The sequence below is a fragment of the Drosophila subpulchrella genome, chromosome 3L (assembly GCF_014743375.2).
Source record: "Drosophila subpulchrella strain 33 F10 #4 breed RU33 chromosome 3L, RU_Dsub_v1.1 Primary Assembly, whole genome shotgun sequence".
NCBI lineage: Eukaryota > Metazoa > Arthropoda > Insecta > Diptera > Drosophilidae > Drosophila > Drosophila subpulchrella.
The window spans coordinates 14,344,727-14,362,142 of record NC_050612.1 but is presented as its reverse complement, the minus strand read 5'-3'; the positions used below and the strand labels follow the sequence as shown (position 1 = coordinate 14,362,142).

Sequence of the window (17,416 nt, the reverse complement as noted above, 5' to 3'; positions counted from 1 at the left end):
GGCTAAGAGAGTTTAAGAGTATACTTGATAAGAGACCCCTAAATGCGACCAGCTGATGATTTATGGAAATGTTGTGCTTCATGCGGGCTCTCTCCCTTGTTCTCGTCTCAGTCGTTTTGTGCATTCTGCTGACGGTGGTTGCCAGCGCCGATTGATCGATCAAGTGGTGCGTTCCAGTGCGATCCAGTAAGGGTCTGACCCACTCCACAGCAGCACCTTGGTGCCGAGGCTGCACCAAGAGCAGCTCAACCATGGACTCCAGTCACTTAGCCGTGATAATGGGTAAGTCCGACGGTAGATAGCACGTCTCTCGATAAGATAGCAAGAAAAGGGTGAGATGTGGTATCATCTTCGTTGGCTATCACATCAGTTAGAGGCAAGATGCCGATGTTCGTTAGTGCCCACAGTCTGCGTGCGATTAGCAAATACTATGCCCACCAAGATGAAAGCAGCCTGGACAAACTGTGCCACTGGACTAATCATATGCACACTTTTATCTTGGCTAAGCTCCATAATGTGTTGTTTGCTCTATATTCCGCTACGATAGCACGCCGTAGTCCCTCGCCAGCTGGGATCTCCCGTTCTTCATATGGCAGTGTTGGATCCACCGAGAATATACGCATTCGGGTCGAAGAGGATTGCGGAGTCAGCGAATCAACCCCCCTGCTGGCAGCAGCTCAGAGATCCATTTGGTCACCCACATCTTCTGCAACCTCTTCTTCCTCCTCGTCGCCCTCCTCCGGAAACGCGATCCTCACAAAAGACTGCCTCAATTGGCGATCGGTCGGATTTCTGGTCATGTGTGCCTCCGCCTTGGCACTGGCCGTCTATTTACTCTGGAGACAAAGTGAGTTTCCCAGCTGATGGAGGACGGGGTGCGCGAGTACGTGCTCGATTCGCTTTTCTGAAAATAAATAAATCTGAATTAGCTGTGAGTTATGATAAGCTGAACCTCTGAGTTTTTGTGGCGGAAGTGGTCAATGTAAACGAGAAAAATTACCACAAAATACTAACAAGCTTATTTAAAAGTTAAATTAAATAATATTTATTAAAATTTATGAAATTTTGAAATCTTGTTTTTTGAATGGTACCTTTTCTTATATGTAAAATATACAAAATATTAGTCTTTGCTTTGCAGTGTTTATAAAATGTAAAACATATTATTTTTATTATTATTTTCAATAATAATTTTTATTTATAGCAGTAAGAATTTTTTTCAATTTAACAACCATTTACAAATTAAACTCGTATTATAAAATGTTGTTATCTATACCAACACTTAAAGTTGACAAAATCAAAGTTTGGGCTTTTTTCACGCTTCTGACTGTAGATCGGCTTTATGATTCATTGTTAAATTTCTGAAAATGTATATTTATAGGGTGGTCAAAGCAACTTAATGACTGAATCACTTTGAAATGCTTGCAGCCCAAATGCCGGACTTTGGCTACCGATTGAGTCTGGTAGAGCATGATATATGGTCGGATGCGGATCTTCAGGGTCAGGGAACTCTGTTGGACCCGATTAATGTAATTTTTACGCATACGGAGAGCACCGAGTGCCTAGAAGATTGCCCAGAAGTATTACACAAGCTGCAGGTGAGTTAATCGGAAACATAAATACTACCATTTAAATAAAACCCATTCGAATCCTTAGATGTCCCTTTTGGAGGAACTGCCCTACAATTTCTTAATCGCCGGAGACTGTCAGGCCTTTGAAGCCCATGGATGGCAATATAGCAGCAATTTCTCGAGGGATATGCCTGGAAACAGTTCTCTGGTAATGGCCTTTGTGGGCAACTTCAGCAGAGATGCACCCAGCATTTGCCAGTTGAAAACGGCACAGGCTCTGATCCTAGAATCCCTGAAACGCAGGAAACTGCAGCCAGAGTACCAACTGTATGTGGTGGGCAGCAATACGGAGGCACTGCAGCAGGAGTTAAGCCAATGGCCACATTATGCCGGCCACCTAAAAACCAAGTGAATGAAGAATCAGAAGGTTCCAAGTTATTCCTCTCGTTTATTGTACGCGCCAAACAAAAACAGTATACAAAGAAGCGCAGGATGAGTAAAGCGGGTGCCACCGATAAGCGAATCAGGGATCCCCTGGATCGGCCCTGGCCAGGATCGGGGGACCAGCGAAGCGTTGCGCATTGGGTTAACGGATGATGCCTAAGACTAAGGACTAAAGACTACAACTAGAAATGGTTCGGCTAGTCGAACTCCAGCTTCCGAAAGCTGCCCTCGATAGACTCGATTTGTGAAACGAAGTTGGGTCCGCCGTTGGAGGCCTTTTCCGCATTGAAGCTGCTCCTCCGCTGGATGCCGCGATCGGAGAGCAGGACGCTCTTGTCCAGACTAAGGATCAAATCCCGCTTGGCCCCCAGCTCCTGTTTCCACAGCTCGATCATCTCACGCATGGGCATGGTGCCACCCATTTCCAATGGCAGACATCCCTGATCCACGCTCTTCATTAGCTCCTTTTCGCTTCCGTAGATGATCAGGCGGTTCTTCATCTTGGAACTGACGCGGTTCTTCACAAAATCGATGAGCCACTTCAACGTGGAGGGCACATTGATAAGGTGGATCTCCTTGTGACGCATGGGCAGCGATTGCTCGCCCCACTTGAAGATGCGGGCAAACTCCGTGGGATTCCAGTTGGTCACATGAGCCGTGGACACGCCGGCAAAGTCACCCACATGGGACAGCCCTGTGATTTGGGTCTCCTGGTCCTCCATCAGGCATTCATAGGTGAGGAAATGCGCCTTGGCCTGATCGCAGCTGGTGTGGATTTTCGGATTGAGGCATTTGGCATTGATGACCACCACCCGGCGACCATGCTTATCCCGCTGCGGCACTGCGAAAATGTATCCCTGATCGATGAGATCTCCTAGTCGCGGCTCCAGGTAGTCCAACTGGGTGCTCATGTGCGGGAATGTGCGTCGGATATTCAAATACTTGAGAAGCGTCTGCTCCGCCATGGGGACACTGAACTTCTTGGCCCGCAGGAAGCGCAGCAGGAAGGTATCATCGCTTCGAACATTCTGCAGATCCTCGTTCTTGGCCACCCAATTCCGAAGCTGCTCCAGACTCTGCTCCCGCGTGCAGCGATCCTCGCGCAATTCCCGCTTGGCGATCTTCAGTAGAGCCTCTGGCAGGGGCGTGGTTTCTCCCTGATCCTGCACCATCTTGGTCTCCTTCATTCCTGGAAGATCTGGCTTAGTTGGTGGCTACTGTGCGGTCAAGCGATTAGCATGGATTGCGGCCTCTACAAAGAAAGATAAGAAATGCATGGTTTAGTCGGGGTTTTCCAAAAGCGAATAATATGATTAATAATAACTTGAGTTTATCAAGTCTTACAAGTTATGTTAAAAAAATGATTGATCTTTCTTTGTTTTAATTACATAGTAAATGTCTTAAAGTTTAAAAATAAATAAGAATAAATTATTTATCAGTCTGCCTATTATTAAAAAAAAGTAATTTCTTCTATAAGAAAGCTGACTCGTGTTTTTAACTAAAAAATTTCCATAATCGAATTTACTAAGGGATCAACAGTCACTAAATTAATAATTATTTCGCATATTTATCAATTTGGCCTAATATCATAATCACATATGAGCTATCACAAATATAAATTTTTTCTTTAATAATTCTCCACATGTTTTATCTATATGATTATTAATGGTCTTCCCATCGAAATTAGTTCAAGGTCTCAGAGATCTCAAGGCGAACGCCACCGGATCACGGATCGCTGTAATTTGCAAATATTTGCTAATTAAAACTCACAAGAGACGCGTTTTTGTTAAAACACCGACCAAATGCAAATGGACAATACATTTTTTCAACGAACTCGAAGGCGACGAAATGAGAAAATGTGTAATTTATTCACTTCTTTGTTGTTAGGGGACCCATAAACCGACAAAATGGCATTATGGCCACATATAAAATATGGCCAAAAGACCAAAAGAAAAAGCGAAACCTCAGTGGCGATTTGGTTCAAGTTCAAAACTGTTTACCGAAAGCGGGTCAAAAAATGGATATGGAAAATACAAAACAGTGTTCACAATTAGCTAGTACAAGAAAGAGGTTCACTGTTTGCCCGATTTTGAGTTTGTTGCATCATAATCAATAGGGAGGTACACACATGTAAAGAAAAACAAGTGGAAAGCGGCTGAACAAAGTTCCCCATTTTGGAGTCACAATGTTTGACTTTGCAGATAAACAAAGTGCGATCATGGGATGCACTAACACGCTCGGCTTTATCCCAATATTTGCACACAATTTGTGATCCGAACTGCGGCTCAATTTGATTGTTTTATGGCGGTCCATAGTCTCTTGCCCTTTGTCTTGGTCGCTTTTGAGCCCCGATAATCGAAATCCGTTTTCCCATGACATCGACCCATTTGCATACAAGATATGTCTTCGATTCGTTGCGAACTCTGTGCCATTTAATTGATTTCAGTTGGTTAAAAATTTGCATTCGCTTTCGTTTATTTTTTTTCTTTTTTTATATTTGTCGGTTTTTCAATTTTCGTTTGGTCGGTTTTCCCCCCAACTGGAAATGCGATTTCAAAATGTCATTGGGCAATGCGCCCGTTGGATCCCGCTTGCCATCTCTCTCGCACGGCATCTACCCCTCTCTTTCGCCTGCAGTTTCAACATGTTTATTAGGAGCTCGTTGTGGCTTGCGTGGCTTTTGTGTGGCTAACTGGCCAATAATGCAACAGGCGGTGCAATCGTGGCTTATTCGGTAATTGTAAGTCCACAGCCTCAAATTCTCTTGGCTGATTGATTTTGAAGAAGGTTGCCAGTTGATTACACACGGATTCAGGTCGAATTTGTCTAAAGGTTAATTGCATTTTGATATATCTCTCAGCTCTTGATTACTTTTTGATTGAATTCTGCTGGAAAATCAAATTATATTTTGCGGTTTTGTCTTAAGGCTTTCAAACTTGAGTCTTTTAAAAAAATATCAACACAGATAAGTTATTCAGTTCGATATTCTGAGGATATCTTTAATTTAGATCAAGCTTCATTTCGGAAAACATTCAAAATTGGTTGATAAATGTATGATGATTAGTCATTCTCCATTTTATAACAAACTTTAAAAATCCCTTAATGTTTTTTTTCAGAACTCCATTGATTTATCACAAACACAAACACTTCAACACTTACACCCTATTTTAGATCCCTTTATCGCTTAATATAGCACGTCACACGCTGCGTATGAGCAATGCCAAACGCCCGATTTGCAATCCTTGATGCGGGGTCTTGAGCTACGACTAATATATCTCCTCGAGATATGGCAATGTCAGACGATCTTCGAGAGACGACGCGCCGATTGAAAAGTACGTCCAAACAACGCGGGGTCCAAACAACGAATGACGCTGGCTGGAGAGGCCTCTCGTCTAGCAAAACAACGAAAACGGCGAGGAGAAGCAAAAATTGTTAAAGAAATTAACTGGATTATATAATGGCCACACAGACATGAGCGCTATATGGCTGAAGCCTATGCCGAAGCCGAGCGTCTGAGCGGGATTCGAATGCAATCTGATCGGTTTGTTCGCTTGGCCTGGTAAATGCTGCGGCTGCATAAAGATAGAGATGGAGATGGAGGGAACAAGTTTTTGGCCAGCCGAAACTGAAAGTACGAAGTACACGAACCTTTTGGCCAACTGCCTTTGTTGGTACTGAGGAGAGCAGAGCCATGGGTTTGAGCCTGATCCCAGCCATCAAAGGTAGCAATAAAGTATTAAAGTGTTGCTGTTGTTAAGCAATGGAAGTCAGTCCATTCAGTTGGTTACTTGGCCATTGGCTGTAAATCAGGTTCGCTGGCGGTTCATTTTCGACTTTTCTCCTCGGCTCCTACACCTAGCAACCCCCGTATATAAACCCACATTTTATCCGCCGCCTCCCCCTTTTTCGTGGTTATTTTACTCATTAGGTTGATTGAAAAACATTGCTCACTGGGGCGACTGGGTCTGGTAAAAAATTTGCATTTTCATGGTCCGACTTCGGATGGCAGTGAAGCGAGAATGGTCGCCAACCTTGAAAATGCAATCCCCACATTGGTAATGATGCTGTCGCTGTTGCTAATAGCCAAACACCTAATGACCAACCACCGGCGGCTACGTCATCTGGGTGATATGGTGATATTTACCCAGCTCTCCAGTTCCAAATTCGAATTGCGACTGCAGTTTACGGCTGGGAAATGCGTTGGCCCTTTGATATTATGGGCTCTTTTTTTGGACCCAGGGCCGCGACGTGGGCTTGGAGATTTGAGCGCATCTTAGGCATTTGGACATTTCCCAACCCGAAGGGCGTAGGTCCAATGATCGGGGCATCCACTGAGTTACGATCGCCAGCATGCTAATATAATGATTCGTTTCCGTTTGCCCGTGGGCGAGTCGATTGGATAGGTGGAGGCACGCCCTGAGTGCTAAACAATCATTAAACTGCAGTGTGAAAATGCCTTTGTTCGATGATAATTAAGGTTGATCTTGTTATGAGCCCTGATTCAATGACAATTTCGTTAATTGATGGCCGAAAGAAGGTCAGTTGTGAGAGTAGTCCCTTGGCAACCTTGATGGCATGCCAAGAAAATTTTAATTCATTAGCATTTAGCTCTAAAACACACTAAAACTCTTAGGTCTCTAACTGGCAATCTAAAATCTTAAAGATTTTCCAAATTTGAGGTGCAGTCTGTTTTCTGTTTTTCTGGGCTAAACATATATTAAATATATATAGTGGATAGCTTTTAGGACAATTGTATTCCGATTTGAAAATAATAAAATCATTGCATATTAATTTTATTATAATTTATGTAATATGCATTTGTTGGTCCATAATTTATCCTTTAAAGGGTATTGTACCTTTCAAAATTTTCGAAAAGTGGAATAAAACATTTCGACTAAAGGAAACAATCATATATCTCACATAAACAGGCTATTAAGTCAATTAATTCCAACCTAAATTGATCTCGTCCTCCAGTGAGACTTCCGTATTGGGATCTCCTGGCTGTCTTACGACCCGAATAACCCTGATTGCACCGATAACCTTCGCCATTGTCCCTGACCAGCCCGGATTGACCTACTCCACCGGCCCAGGCACATTTTAAACCCATTCGTTATGTTGGTAATAACCGCACTCGCTTCGCCAAGTGCTTGGTGTAATGTGCTCACTCATCGCTGGCACGATTTTAATTTCTTGGTCTTTTCACATTTATTTTTCGTTTTCATCTTTTTTCTTTATTTTTAACCTGGCTTGCCGCATAACGAGTTTACGGCAAAGATGCCCCAACAGCCCGACAACCCGTCCAATTGCTCCACATCAGCTGGTAGCCTGTTTATAAAGATGCCGCCACCTCTCGATGCGAACAATAACAATAATTTTTAATAAACACATTACATGGCGCAAAGCAGACGAAACAATTCGCAATTTCTGTGAAGCGGAGGGGGTACATTGGGTTGGGTAAACTGATGAGATGGCAGGGGTAAACCTTTTTCGAAACACAGTCAAACACACATCACTGCCCACAAGATTTTACGGAGCTTTTGCGATTTTGGTCTTAGCCATAATCCACCGAAAATTGCCGGGGTCGTTGAGATCGTAGAAATTTCCATGTCATTTTTGGTGGTTTACAGAACAATAATTAATCATCTTCACCTTTTAAGGGCATCGATGAGGGGGCTATTTGCCCAAACGCAATATACACTTTTGCTGTTGCTTGCGCTGTTACCACGAGCACCTGCCCAAGGAAAATAACTTTTTGGCTAACTTTTGGTCACCGAATTGCGTCAATGGTTAATTATAATTGCACAAGACAATGCCGCTGCTCTTGAGGCATTGTTATAAATGCTAGGTAGCTTAATTACCGGAGAATGGTGAACTGGGCTGTTCTCGCCAATTTGTACCTAACTGGGTCCGCTTAAACTAGATTTACCTATAAATATCGTATATCCGTTACTGAACGAGCAAAAAAGAATACAACTATATCGCTTGGGCAACAGTTTGAATAATATAACTAATGAGGTTACCTTTCAACCTACTACTTCAAAGAAATACCAATTAGATATTGATTACAGAACTATTTAAAAAACAATGAAAGTAATAAAAACTGTTCCGAAAACAATACTTCGTAAGTTCCGTTAAAATACAACTTTTGATGAAGGCCAATTCTACGTACATGGGAAAAAATCTATATTTAACTTTTATTCTTATTTATTTATTAAGAAACAAAATACAAATTCAAAATTTTCAAACCCCGATAGGCCACCCGCGCCAAAAAATAACAGACTCAAGATACACCTCTATGTTAATAACATCATCAATAACATAATTTCGTGGGTGCTGAACAGGTGGATTTTATGTAGACAAATAACATAGGATTCAAGTCACGATTACTCTGATCAAAAGTTTCTTTATTCATGAAACAGTACACAGATTAAACGATTACACTTACACACAACAAAAAAACAATCAAAATATTCTGCTCAGCTGAACAACAATTTCCGATCATACGTTATTACATTTATGCTTAAATTGTAACCAAGTTAGCAGCCCTTCAAAGCAAAGCGCGACATTTAAACGGGTTCTCGGACAAGTTTATACAGTTATATCTATGCTACGTTTGATCATTACAATAGGAGTAGTTTACTTAAGAATAATAGGGGACAGTATAAATATGCTTAAGATAACATTTATAAATGAACGAAAGACAAAGGACATACACTGGATTTGGGTATCAGAAGAACTTTGGGACCGCTAAACATTTAGTTTTTTAGCCATTTATTAGTGTTCGTACATTTAGTTTTCAAATTAAATCATTTAAAAATAGAGTTTGATTTACAAAAACTAGAAGCTACATAAAAAAACCGCGACTTGGACTCGCGGCACTCATAATGAGATGCTTTTGCTTGGCGCCAGAATGAACAAATTCAATTAATTGCCATGGGGAATCAGGGGAGGAGTTATTCGGAGACTACTTAAACAAATATTAGTACGTAGGTAATATATGCATAATGAATAATCCGGCATGAATGTGGGTGTGACTGTCTCTGCTTGGGTGTGTGTGGGAGTGGTGTGTTTTGTGTGTGAATAGGACATGACCGGAACGTATCTAAATTATCGTTACGGGGTCTATCGCTTATCTACTGCAGATATAGCCTATGATAATCGTTGGCGCCAAAGGCGCAGTTGCATTTGGGACACTTCCGCTGCCGCGTTTCATACCGTGTTCGCAGGCAGTCGTAGCAGAAGACGTGGAAACACTTTGACAGCACTGCGTCCTTCCGCTTCACCTTGCACGACGGACACGTGAGCGTTTCCTTGTACTCACGGATCTCCTCGATCATCACCTCATCGATGGTCGTGCCCGACATCTCCATCTTCTTCATGCGTTCCGCCTTGCGTTTAAATTGCGCAAGCTCCTCCTGCAGCCGCTTGGTTTTGTAGGCCTCTGCCTCCAGTGAGCTGGTTTTCTCGGCCACCACCTGCTGCGCCTCCTTCATCTGCGCATGATACTTTTCGAGATGCAGCTTGAGGTCCGCAGCCGACTGTGCCGATTCGATCGCCTTCCGTTTGTGCATCTCCATGGCCTGTTGGCGCAGCATTAGCTCCTTCTCGATGGAGGCCACGGTTGCCTGTAGGCTGCGCTCCTTCTCCTCGAGCTTTCTTAGAACAATATGCATTGCCTCAATCTGCGTGGTGGCCGTGGCCATCTGATCCTCAAGCACAGTCTTCTCCTCACGCAAAAGCTTATGTAGCTGGTTGGCTTTGATGCGCTCCGACATTAGCTTGAAGTTGGCGTCGTCCTTCTCGCGCAGCTGTTGAATTAGCCTTGAGTTTTGCTCCTGCATGTCTTCAAACGCCTGCCCAGTCACCTCCATCTCGTTGAGCAACGCCTCCTCCTCGTGGGAGCCGACAAAGGGTCTCGTGTAGTTGGCTGTGCCAGGGGCTCCACTGCCCCACGAGTTATCTGAGGGTTTGTGATTCGCCATCTGCTTCTGGAGCTCATACTTCTGTTCTTCTAGTTGCTTTATCTTACGTAATGCTTCCTCGTCGGCCAACTTCTTACGTTCCTCCCGCTTGCTCTCCTGCAGCTTCTTCAACTGCTGCCGAAGCTCCTCGATCTCCGAACGCAGCTTTTTCTCCGTGGCCATCAGCTGAACCTTGTCGCGCTGATCCTTGGAGACGCCTTTGTACATATCGAGCAGGAGCTTCATTTCCTTCTGGTCGTTCAGCGCTTTTCTGTGAATCAAACAATGAAGTTAAACAGATTGTCGCAATTGATTGAATAAACCTACTTTAGTTGCGCCTTCAGATCCCGCACCGTTTCGCTTTCCACAGTCTTAACTTCCTTGCCTTTAACACCATCCTTGGAATCCTTTTCACTTTTCACCGGCGCTGAATTTGTATTTGATGTCGTCGTGTTTCCGGGCCCAGGGGAATCCTTCTTCTCGGCTGCCGCAGCCTCGCTAGCACTGAGCTTCTCCTGCTTGATGCCGTCCTTGACGTCTTTTCCACTGGCATCCTCGTCAGCTTCATCTTCGGCCGAGTTGTGATTCTCCTCCTTGATGGCTACGTTAGTATCGTTGCCGGAATTAGTTTGGTTTGATTGGCCACAGGCGGAGGTGTTGTTGGAGTTCTCCTCCTTGACACTTGTGGAGTTCTCCTGCTTGATTTCTTCGCCTGCCGCACCTGACGCTGCCTGCAACTTGTTGCCTTCGAGTGTGGCTAGAGCTTCGTCAAGTTCCTTGCGCATCTTCAAGTTGTCCGTGGAGGTGTCCTTGTACTTGCGCTTATAGCGCTGCACCTCGCCCTTTAGTTGGCCATTGTGGTTCTGCAAAGAGGTGATCAGGTGACGCATTTCGCGATTGATAGGTGCGGTCTGCTCGTTGGCGGCCATATTCTGCTCGAACTCGATGCGCAGCGCCTCATACTCCTTCCGGATGAGGGCCAGAACGTCCTCCATCTGGATCATCTCGCTGCGAACCTTCTTCTGAGCAATAAGCTCCTCGCTCTCCATTAACTCGATCTGTCGCAGGTGCTGGTTCTTGCTCGTCTGCAGTTGGTTTCGGGTCTCATCCAGCATGGTCTTGATCTGCATGGACTCGTTGTACAGCACGGAGAACTGGCTCTGCAGACACTTGTACTCCGTTGTCTCAACAATTACGGATTCGGGTAGCTGTCGTATCTGGAAATAAGATTTTTAAGATTAAGCAGGTGGAAATGACTCAATTATTAAACATAAGAGCTGAATGATTTTCGCAGACTAATTTAAGTTTTACATCTTCTTATTTGATTTCTTACATCCATTTTGAGCTTCTCCACCTCCTTGAGCGTTTCGCGATGCGTTGCGTGAAGTTTATCCAGCTCCTGGAGTCTATTGTTGGCCAGTTCGCGGTACTCCTCCAGCTCCTTTTGCAGCTCCTCCAAGAGCTGGCTATTAACACTAGTCGTGGCGCTGCCAGTGGCCGTGGATGTGGGTGTCTTGGCACTATTAGTGCTCTTATTGGGATCACCGTAGATTTGGTGGTAGGCCTTCAGCTTTTCAATGGCCTCGGCCAGGTGGTTCTCCAGCTTATCGTTCCGGCAATGGATCTTCTCGAGATCGTACTGCAGCTCGTCGATCTGGTTTTTCAGCTCGGCGTTTTCCGTCTCCTTGGCGGTGTGGGCGTCCTGGTACTCCTTCATTTTCAGCGACATGGTATGGAACTTCTCGTGCAGTGAGGTGTTCAGGTTCTGCAGCTTGTGGTTCTCGCTCATGATCTCGATGTGCGTTTGCTTGAGGGTTTCCTCCAGCGCATGGACACCGGCCGATGACGTTGTGGTTTCCGCATCGCCGCTGGACTGCTGCTGCTCCTCCTCGCCGGACCCAGCTGAAGCCAAACTATCACCTTTCAATACATGAGTTATCTTCTCATTGCGTTGCATTAACCTATCAATAACCTGTACGATCTTGGCCACCGCCCTTTTGGACACCTGGACGCGGTTGGCCAGCTTTTCGTCCAGCTCCTCCTTGTCCCATGTGGACAATTGGGCGAGGAACGAGGTGGTGACCTCGTTTTCGTTCCGGTTCTCCAGTTCATCGGCCGTCTCGGCATCGAAGCGCTGCAGCAGTACCCTGATGTCCTCGTTCAGCTGATTCCAATACCGGTTGACCACGTTCAGAACGGCGTCGTCCTGTGTTTGCCGCTTCTCCAGCTGCTCGATGCGATGTCGGAGCTCCGCCTCCGTTCGCATCCGCTGCTCGATGCGCTGGGCGAGCTTCTTGTTCTGGAACTCCAGGACCTTGATGTCCATCTCCTCCAGTGTGGACACAGGCCCGATCAGATGGGGCTCGAAGTGCACCTTTTTGATGGGCGGCTGACCGGCGGCGGCAGCCACCAAACAGCTGCTCCCGCTGGCGTCGTCGGCGCTCCGTTTCGACATCCTTGCACTGCAATAAGAGACAGAGAGGACGAAAAGGCCTTATTGCAGTTGTGAGAATTATTTGAGTGCCGAAATTATTGATTTGCCATTCGTGGCTGTACTCCATTTTTTATCGTGTGCGGTGGCGGCGGCGGCGGAGGTGTTAAGCCCCCGCCACAGCCCAATCCACCCGGTCTTTTGGGTACTCGATATCTAGAACATGGCGTGCCACTCACCTTAATCTCAGGTTTGTACACTTTTAACTTAACATTAATTAAGGTTTTCTTATGCTTTTCTACGTTTTGTCAGGCTTCATCAATATCATTTGCGGGTTGCGGTCATACTTGGGATTTTCACACCGGTACGGTAACACTTTTAAAAGAACTCTCATATTGGCGTTCGCGTTATCGATATGTGGCTATCGCTTATCGATTGAACGAAGAAAATACCGAAAATACTAGAGCCCGAGCGGGAAATTAAAATTTAGGCGGGAAGAAGTTCAAGGTTTTTTATTTTTTTAAAAATTACTTTTGTACAGCTTCCTTTTGCGAAAGCTAAAAATTACATGTTTTGATTACAAAAGTTTATTTTTGAAAATATTTTAGTAGCAAATAAATAGATTAAGAGCATAATGGTTTCCAAATTTAAATAAGGCTATATTGAGCTATTTTACTCCAATGGTTATTTCTACATCAAGTCCCCCCATCAAGTAACCTCTTTTGGTAACTGGAAATCGAAAGTGAATTTCAATTTATTAAGTAATTTGGGATCGAACACGAAATGCACATGCATCTAATTTGATTAATGGTGGCTGGTGGCGACTACTGTGTGCGGTACTGAAGGTAGTGCTGCCCGACTAAAAGGTTTGATATTTCAGGGCCTGTCGCAGAGTCATGCAGTCGACCTCGTCGATCTTGCAGGTGTTCGCCTTGATGTTAATCTCCTCCTCCTGCATCACCTGGACGTGCATCAGGTACCGCATGGAGGCCTTGTTCTCGTTCAGCTTCTGGTTGAGCTTACAGACGGATGCCTTCAGGGCCTGCAGTTCGTTGTAGAGAGCATCCTGGACCATGTCACAGGTCAGCTCCAATCCGGGACGGTGGGCTCGATTGCTCAGCCTCGTCTGGCACAGGGTGATGGCCCTCTGCTTGTCCATCATCTCCTTCTCCAGCTCGGTCATGTTGCGCTGCACCTGGTGGATGTGGTCCATGGTGTCCTTGTGCTTGTTCTCCAGGCACTGCTTCACGTGCTTCGTCTCCGAAATCCTGCGCTCGAAGGCCTCGTTGGTCCTGTCCGTCTGGTTCTGCATGTCCTCGCAGACCTGCTTCAGCAGTAGATCGATGTAGGCCCGCAGTTGCCCGGCGGAGACCAAAGCCTTGGCGTTGGCCTCCAGATTCTCGTACGTCTGCGCCTGCCACTCGGTCAGCGAAAATTGGCTATTGGGGGTAGAGGTTGGGTGGAAACATAGAGAAAGTCAAGGAGTCATGGCAACAATCAGGTCGATTTATATATATAACTAGGTGCAAATTAATCACTAAATTACACTCTTATAGGACCCAGGACAATTGTATCGAATGTCACCTAGGAAACTGCGGTTTTTTTTATTAAGTTTGACCTTCCTCAATCCATAATGTAAGAGGTATATTAACTACTTGACTTTGTAATACAAGTTATGACATTTTTATACTTTTAGGTCAAAGGCATATATATTTGAATATTAGAAAACAGTAATTTAAAAAAATAATTAAATTTACGTTTAAAAGTAAACATACTAAGGTGAATCGAACAGTTTTTAAACCATATTTAAAGCTAAACCCAGTATGGAAGAAAAAAAATCCAGTCTAAGGAGGTCAAACGAATTTCTGCGCTGTTAAACACAAATGTAACTAAATATTAAAATGTATAGTATTCAAAAGTAACCGAACTACTTATTAAAAAGCTCTACTTTTATTGGGGTTTCCAATAGGTCGTTCATAGACTGAATCTTGTAACGGAACGAAAAAAAAGTTGGTAGAAAATTAAGCTTTTCAAAGCGAAATCTTTCATAGTTCCCAATTTAAAGTCCCAACTTGAATCGTCTTCATATTTGTGAACCAAATAGAACAAGTGGGTTAAACCTACCAGTGCTGCTTGGACAAATCCGAACCCTTAGCCAGATCATGCTGGAACTCCTTGAGCTTCAAGTTCTTCTCATCGATGGCCAGCGACTTATCCTTGGCGGCCAGATCCTGATCCAGCAGATAGATGGCGCCGCGGAGCTTGCGAATCTGCTCCTCGGCCTCCTTCAGGGCGGCATCGGCCAATCCCTGACAGCCCTTGATCACCTTCAGCTCGCGGCGCAAGGAGCGGTCCACCTCATCGTCGCACAGGTCCACCCCGATTCTGCCCTCCCGAAGGATAAGGCACTGCTTGCAAATAGCCAACGACTTATCCTTGAGGAACTCAATGCAGTTCAGCACCCGATTGCGATAGGTGTTCAGGGCCTCATCCTCCAGAGCGGCGGTCTTCTTCTGCCGATTCAGCTCGTCCACCAAAAATCGAATTTCGCTGGTCCTCTCACGCATATGATGCTCCACCTCGCGCTGCCAGTTCTTGGTCGTGTCCTTCGTTTCGTCCACGACGCGACGTGACTCCCTAGACAAAATAGGGTCACCAACTTGAATCCGCTCCCATGGGATACCATTTCACTCCCGATATACTCACTCCACGATCCGCTCGGCCAGCTTCTCCTGGTCGCAGGTGATTCGAAACTTGATCTTGTTGTTATAGTCCCAGTCCTCCTCGGAATACCTGGGCGGGCACTTGGCCACAGGACCCAAGTGCTTCCCGGCCAGCTGGAGGCCGCTGATACGGCGCGACTTCAGGTTGGGCAACATCTTACTGGCTGGGATTGAATCAGAATGGGTTAAGATTGCGTAAGAAGTGAAATATTCAAGAAGCGCTTAATAGAAAGTGTAACTGTCACTGCTAAATCTCTACACTCGATTGTCCCCACCTGGCACACTTCTCGAGACCGGGCAGGAAATTATGTGTACCTGGCTGGCTGGCTGCCTGGCTCGGAATCTCAGCCGGAGTCGGAGGAGAGTCGCTGGCGACCTAAGTGGCCTGCCCTCCGCTCCCGCGGGCATGTTAAATCGATTCATGCTAGGGAATTTACGGTTGCCTAGCGGTATTTATTGTTATGCTGCCTATCCCCACCTCAGCGCATACCCTTTAACTTACACGATAAAAAACTAAAGTATTTAACCTACTACTTATGCCTCGAAAAGAATATCTTTCTTACCCCTAAGATTATAGTATTTATATCTTTATATGATTAAAGAATGCTTTCAGGACCCTTAGAAATGATACATATACCATTTCTTAAAATCAAAAATATAATATTTTATCTTAAAATGTATTTGTTATTACCAAAACTTTTGATAAATGCCTTTCCTTGATAATACTTAAAATGGGTTATTATTCAATTAATGATCTCCTCCTACCAAATATTTAAGGATCCATTTTCAGTGTACCAATTTCATCCGACCGTGTGCATGTACTTGTCCAATGCGCTTGTGCCGTGTGTCACCTGGCAGTCAGTCCAATTGGGCACACGGAGCTCAAATCCGCCGAAGGAGCCGCCGGCGGTTCCGCCAGCTGCTCCTGCACCTTGCGGTCCCGTCTTACGGCATGTCTATAAATAGCTTATGCCCCGCGGGGGATTCCCCTTGAGCCAGTGGCTCCTCCTTGATCGATTTATGCTAACATACTTTCGCTTTTGCGCCTTCGTTTTTTGACTTGAACTGCTCCTTCATACTTTTTACTTTATTGCGAAGTTTTTGGCATTAATTATGCTAATCAATGACATTTGCGTGTCCAAGTGGGAGTGACTAAAAATAAAGAACTGTCGATGAATGGGTTTTTGCATTTCAAATAGCAATTTGAGAGGATCTGGATGAGAAAACCAGAGGTTTCCAAGAGAAGAGGTATAATTTCAGCTTCATATAAATATTTTAAAATAAAATCGAATAAATAAATTATATTTTTTACGAAGTTGCATATTTGAAAGTTTTTTAAGCAAATACATGTTTAGGAAAGTTTTTTAAATTTACGACTTTTATAATTTAAAATGTCAATATACTATTGATATTGAAAATATAATATCAAACCTTGGGGTTCTAAAACATTCAACGAATAGCCCCATCAATACAGTTTTAGAGCCGCTGACAAGCCCCCATTTGTTAATAACTTAAGCAGCTTGAAAGCTCTTAAAGCTTTCGATTGAGTCCCCAGACGTATTTCGTTTTTTTGTAAAATTAAGTTTTAATATATTACGATACACATTTGCCATATACATCTTTTATATCCACATAGTCGTATATACGCACTGCGCTTACAGCTAAATGATAGAAATGTACAATTTAATTAACTAGGATCTCTGAATGTCGACGTTATAATGTTTCGCTCTTTGTTTTGGATTTCCGTGTTGCGGGTTTCGTTTGGCTTCAACGATCTTATGGCTTATGGCAGCTCTCTTCCAGAACTATTGATCGACTTGGTTATTTTGGTATGCAATTAGGCCCGGTTCGATGGGCTGTCAACAAATGTGGCGACGCCCCCTGGGGACAGTACTTCCTACAAAATAACTATAACTAAGCCTGTGTTGAATCGCTGTCTCTGTAATTTGTTTATGGTTTATTAACAATGAACTTTGAAATTCTATTCTGGCTTTATCTCTACTTTTTAGTCACCCAATCTGGGGGGTAAGTACTTTGCGGAATCGGTTAATTACTTGGTTCAATTAGCTGGACTGTACAGTTTGGGGCTCTAGGCCCGAACTCAGTTATTGGTGCTGAACCTTGGTAACATGACTCCTGATCGATCGTTAGTTCGATCTGTAGTTGGATGATCTGTGCTGGAGGATCGGTTTCAATTGGTTAACTTGGCTATCTACGAAATTCTGTAACTCTCTGCATTTAGTGCTGTTTCTGCTGTTTGGTTTCGCCCTTGATCTCGGGTCTGGTTTA

General features: G+C 44.4%; 4 protein-coding genes across 7 annotated transcripts; 1 reads left to right on the top strand and 3 right to left on the bottom strand.

The window, feature by feature from the left end:
- Positions 1-123: 123 nt before the first annotated feature.
- Positions 124-2,014, top strand: LOC119553752 (peptidoglycan-recognition protein LD). 4 transcript variants are annotated; one of them, XM_037864354.1, is made up of 4 exons: positions 124-282; positions 548-847; positions 1,426-1,595; positions 1,654-2,014. In XM_037864354.1, the coding sequence occupies exons 1-4, from the start codon at positions 252-254 to the stop codon at positions 1,978-1,980; spliced, it is 828 nt and encodes a 275-aa protein (XP_037720282.1). In that variant the 5' UTR covers positions 124-251; the 3' UTR covers positions 1,981-2,014. The 4 variants fall into 4 exon arrangements, with proteins under 4 accessions (XP_037720282.1, XP_037720283.1, XP_037720281.1 ...); XM_037864355.1 differs by lacking the exon at positions 548-847; XM_037864353.1 differs by having other exon boundaries at positions 124-847.
- On the bottom strand, positions 1,997-3,225 carry LOC119553751 (alpha-tocopherol transfer protein-like). Its single transcript, XM_037864352.1, has one exon. It carries the CDS (start codon positions 3,197-3,199, stop codon positions 2,210-2,212), a length of 990 nt encoding a protein of 329 aa, XP_037720280.1. The 5' UTR covers positions 3,200-3,225; the 3' UTR covers positions 1,997-2,209.
- Positions 3,226-8,766: 5,541 nt separating this feature from the next.
- On the bottom strand, positions 8,767-12,769 carry LOC119553880 (E3 ubiquitin-protein ligase Bre1). Its single transcript, XM_037864540.1, has 4 exons — positions 12,644-12,769; positions 11,307-12,435; positions 10,301-11,190; positions 8,767-10,244 (listed from the first exon to the last, which is right to left on the bottom strand). The coding sequence occupies exons 2-4, from the start codon at positions 12,426-12,428 to the stop codon at positions 9,146-9,148; spliced, it is 3,111 nt and encodes a 1,036-aa protein (XP_037720468.1). The 5' UTR covers positions 12,429-12,435; positions 12,644-12,769; the 3' UTR covers positions 8,767-9,145.
- Positions 12,770-13,130: 361 nt separating this feature from the next.
- Positions 13,131-15,409, bottom strand: LOC119553655 (tektin-1). Its single transcript, XM_037864141.1, has 3 exons — positions 15,111-15,409; positions 14,529-15,041; positions 13,131-13,843 (listed from the first exon to the last, which is right to left on the bottom strand). The coding sequence occupies exons 1-3, from the start codon at positions 15,281-15,283 to the stop codon at positions 13,264-13,266; spliced, it is 1,266 nt and encodes a 421-aa protein (XP_037720069.1). The 5' UTR covers positions 15,284-15,409; the 3' UTR covers positions 13,131-13,263.
- Positions 15,410-17,416: the final 2,007 nt, after the last annotated feature.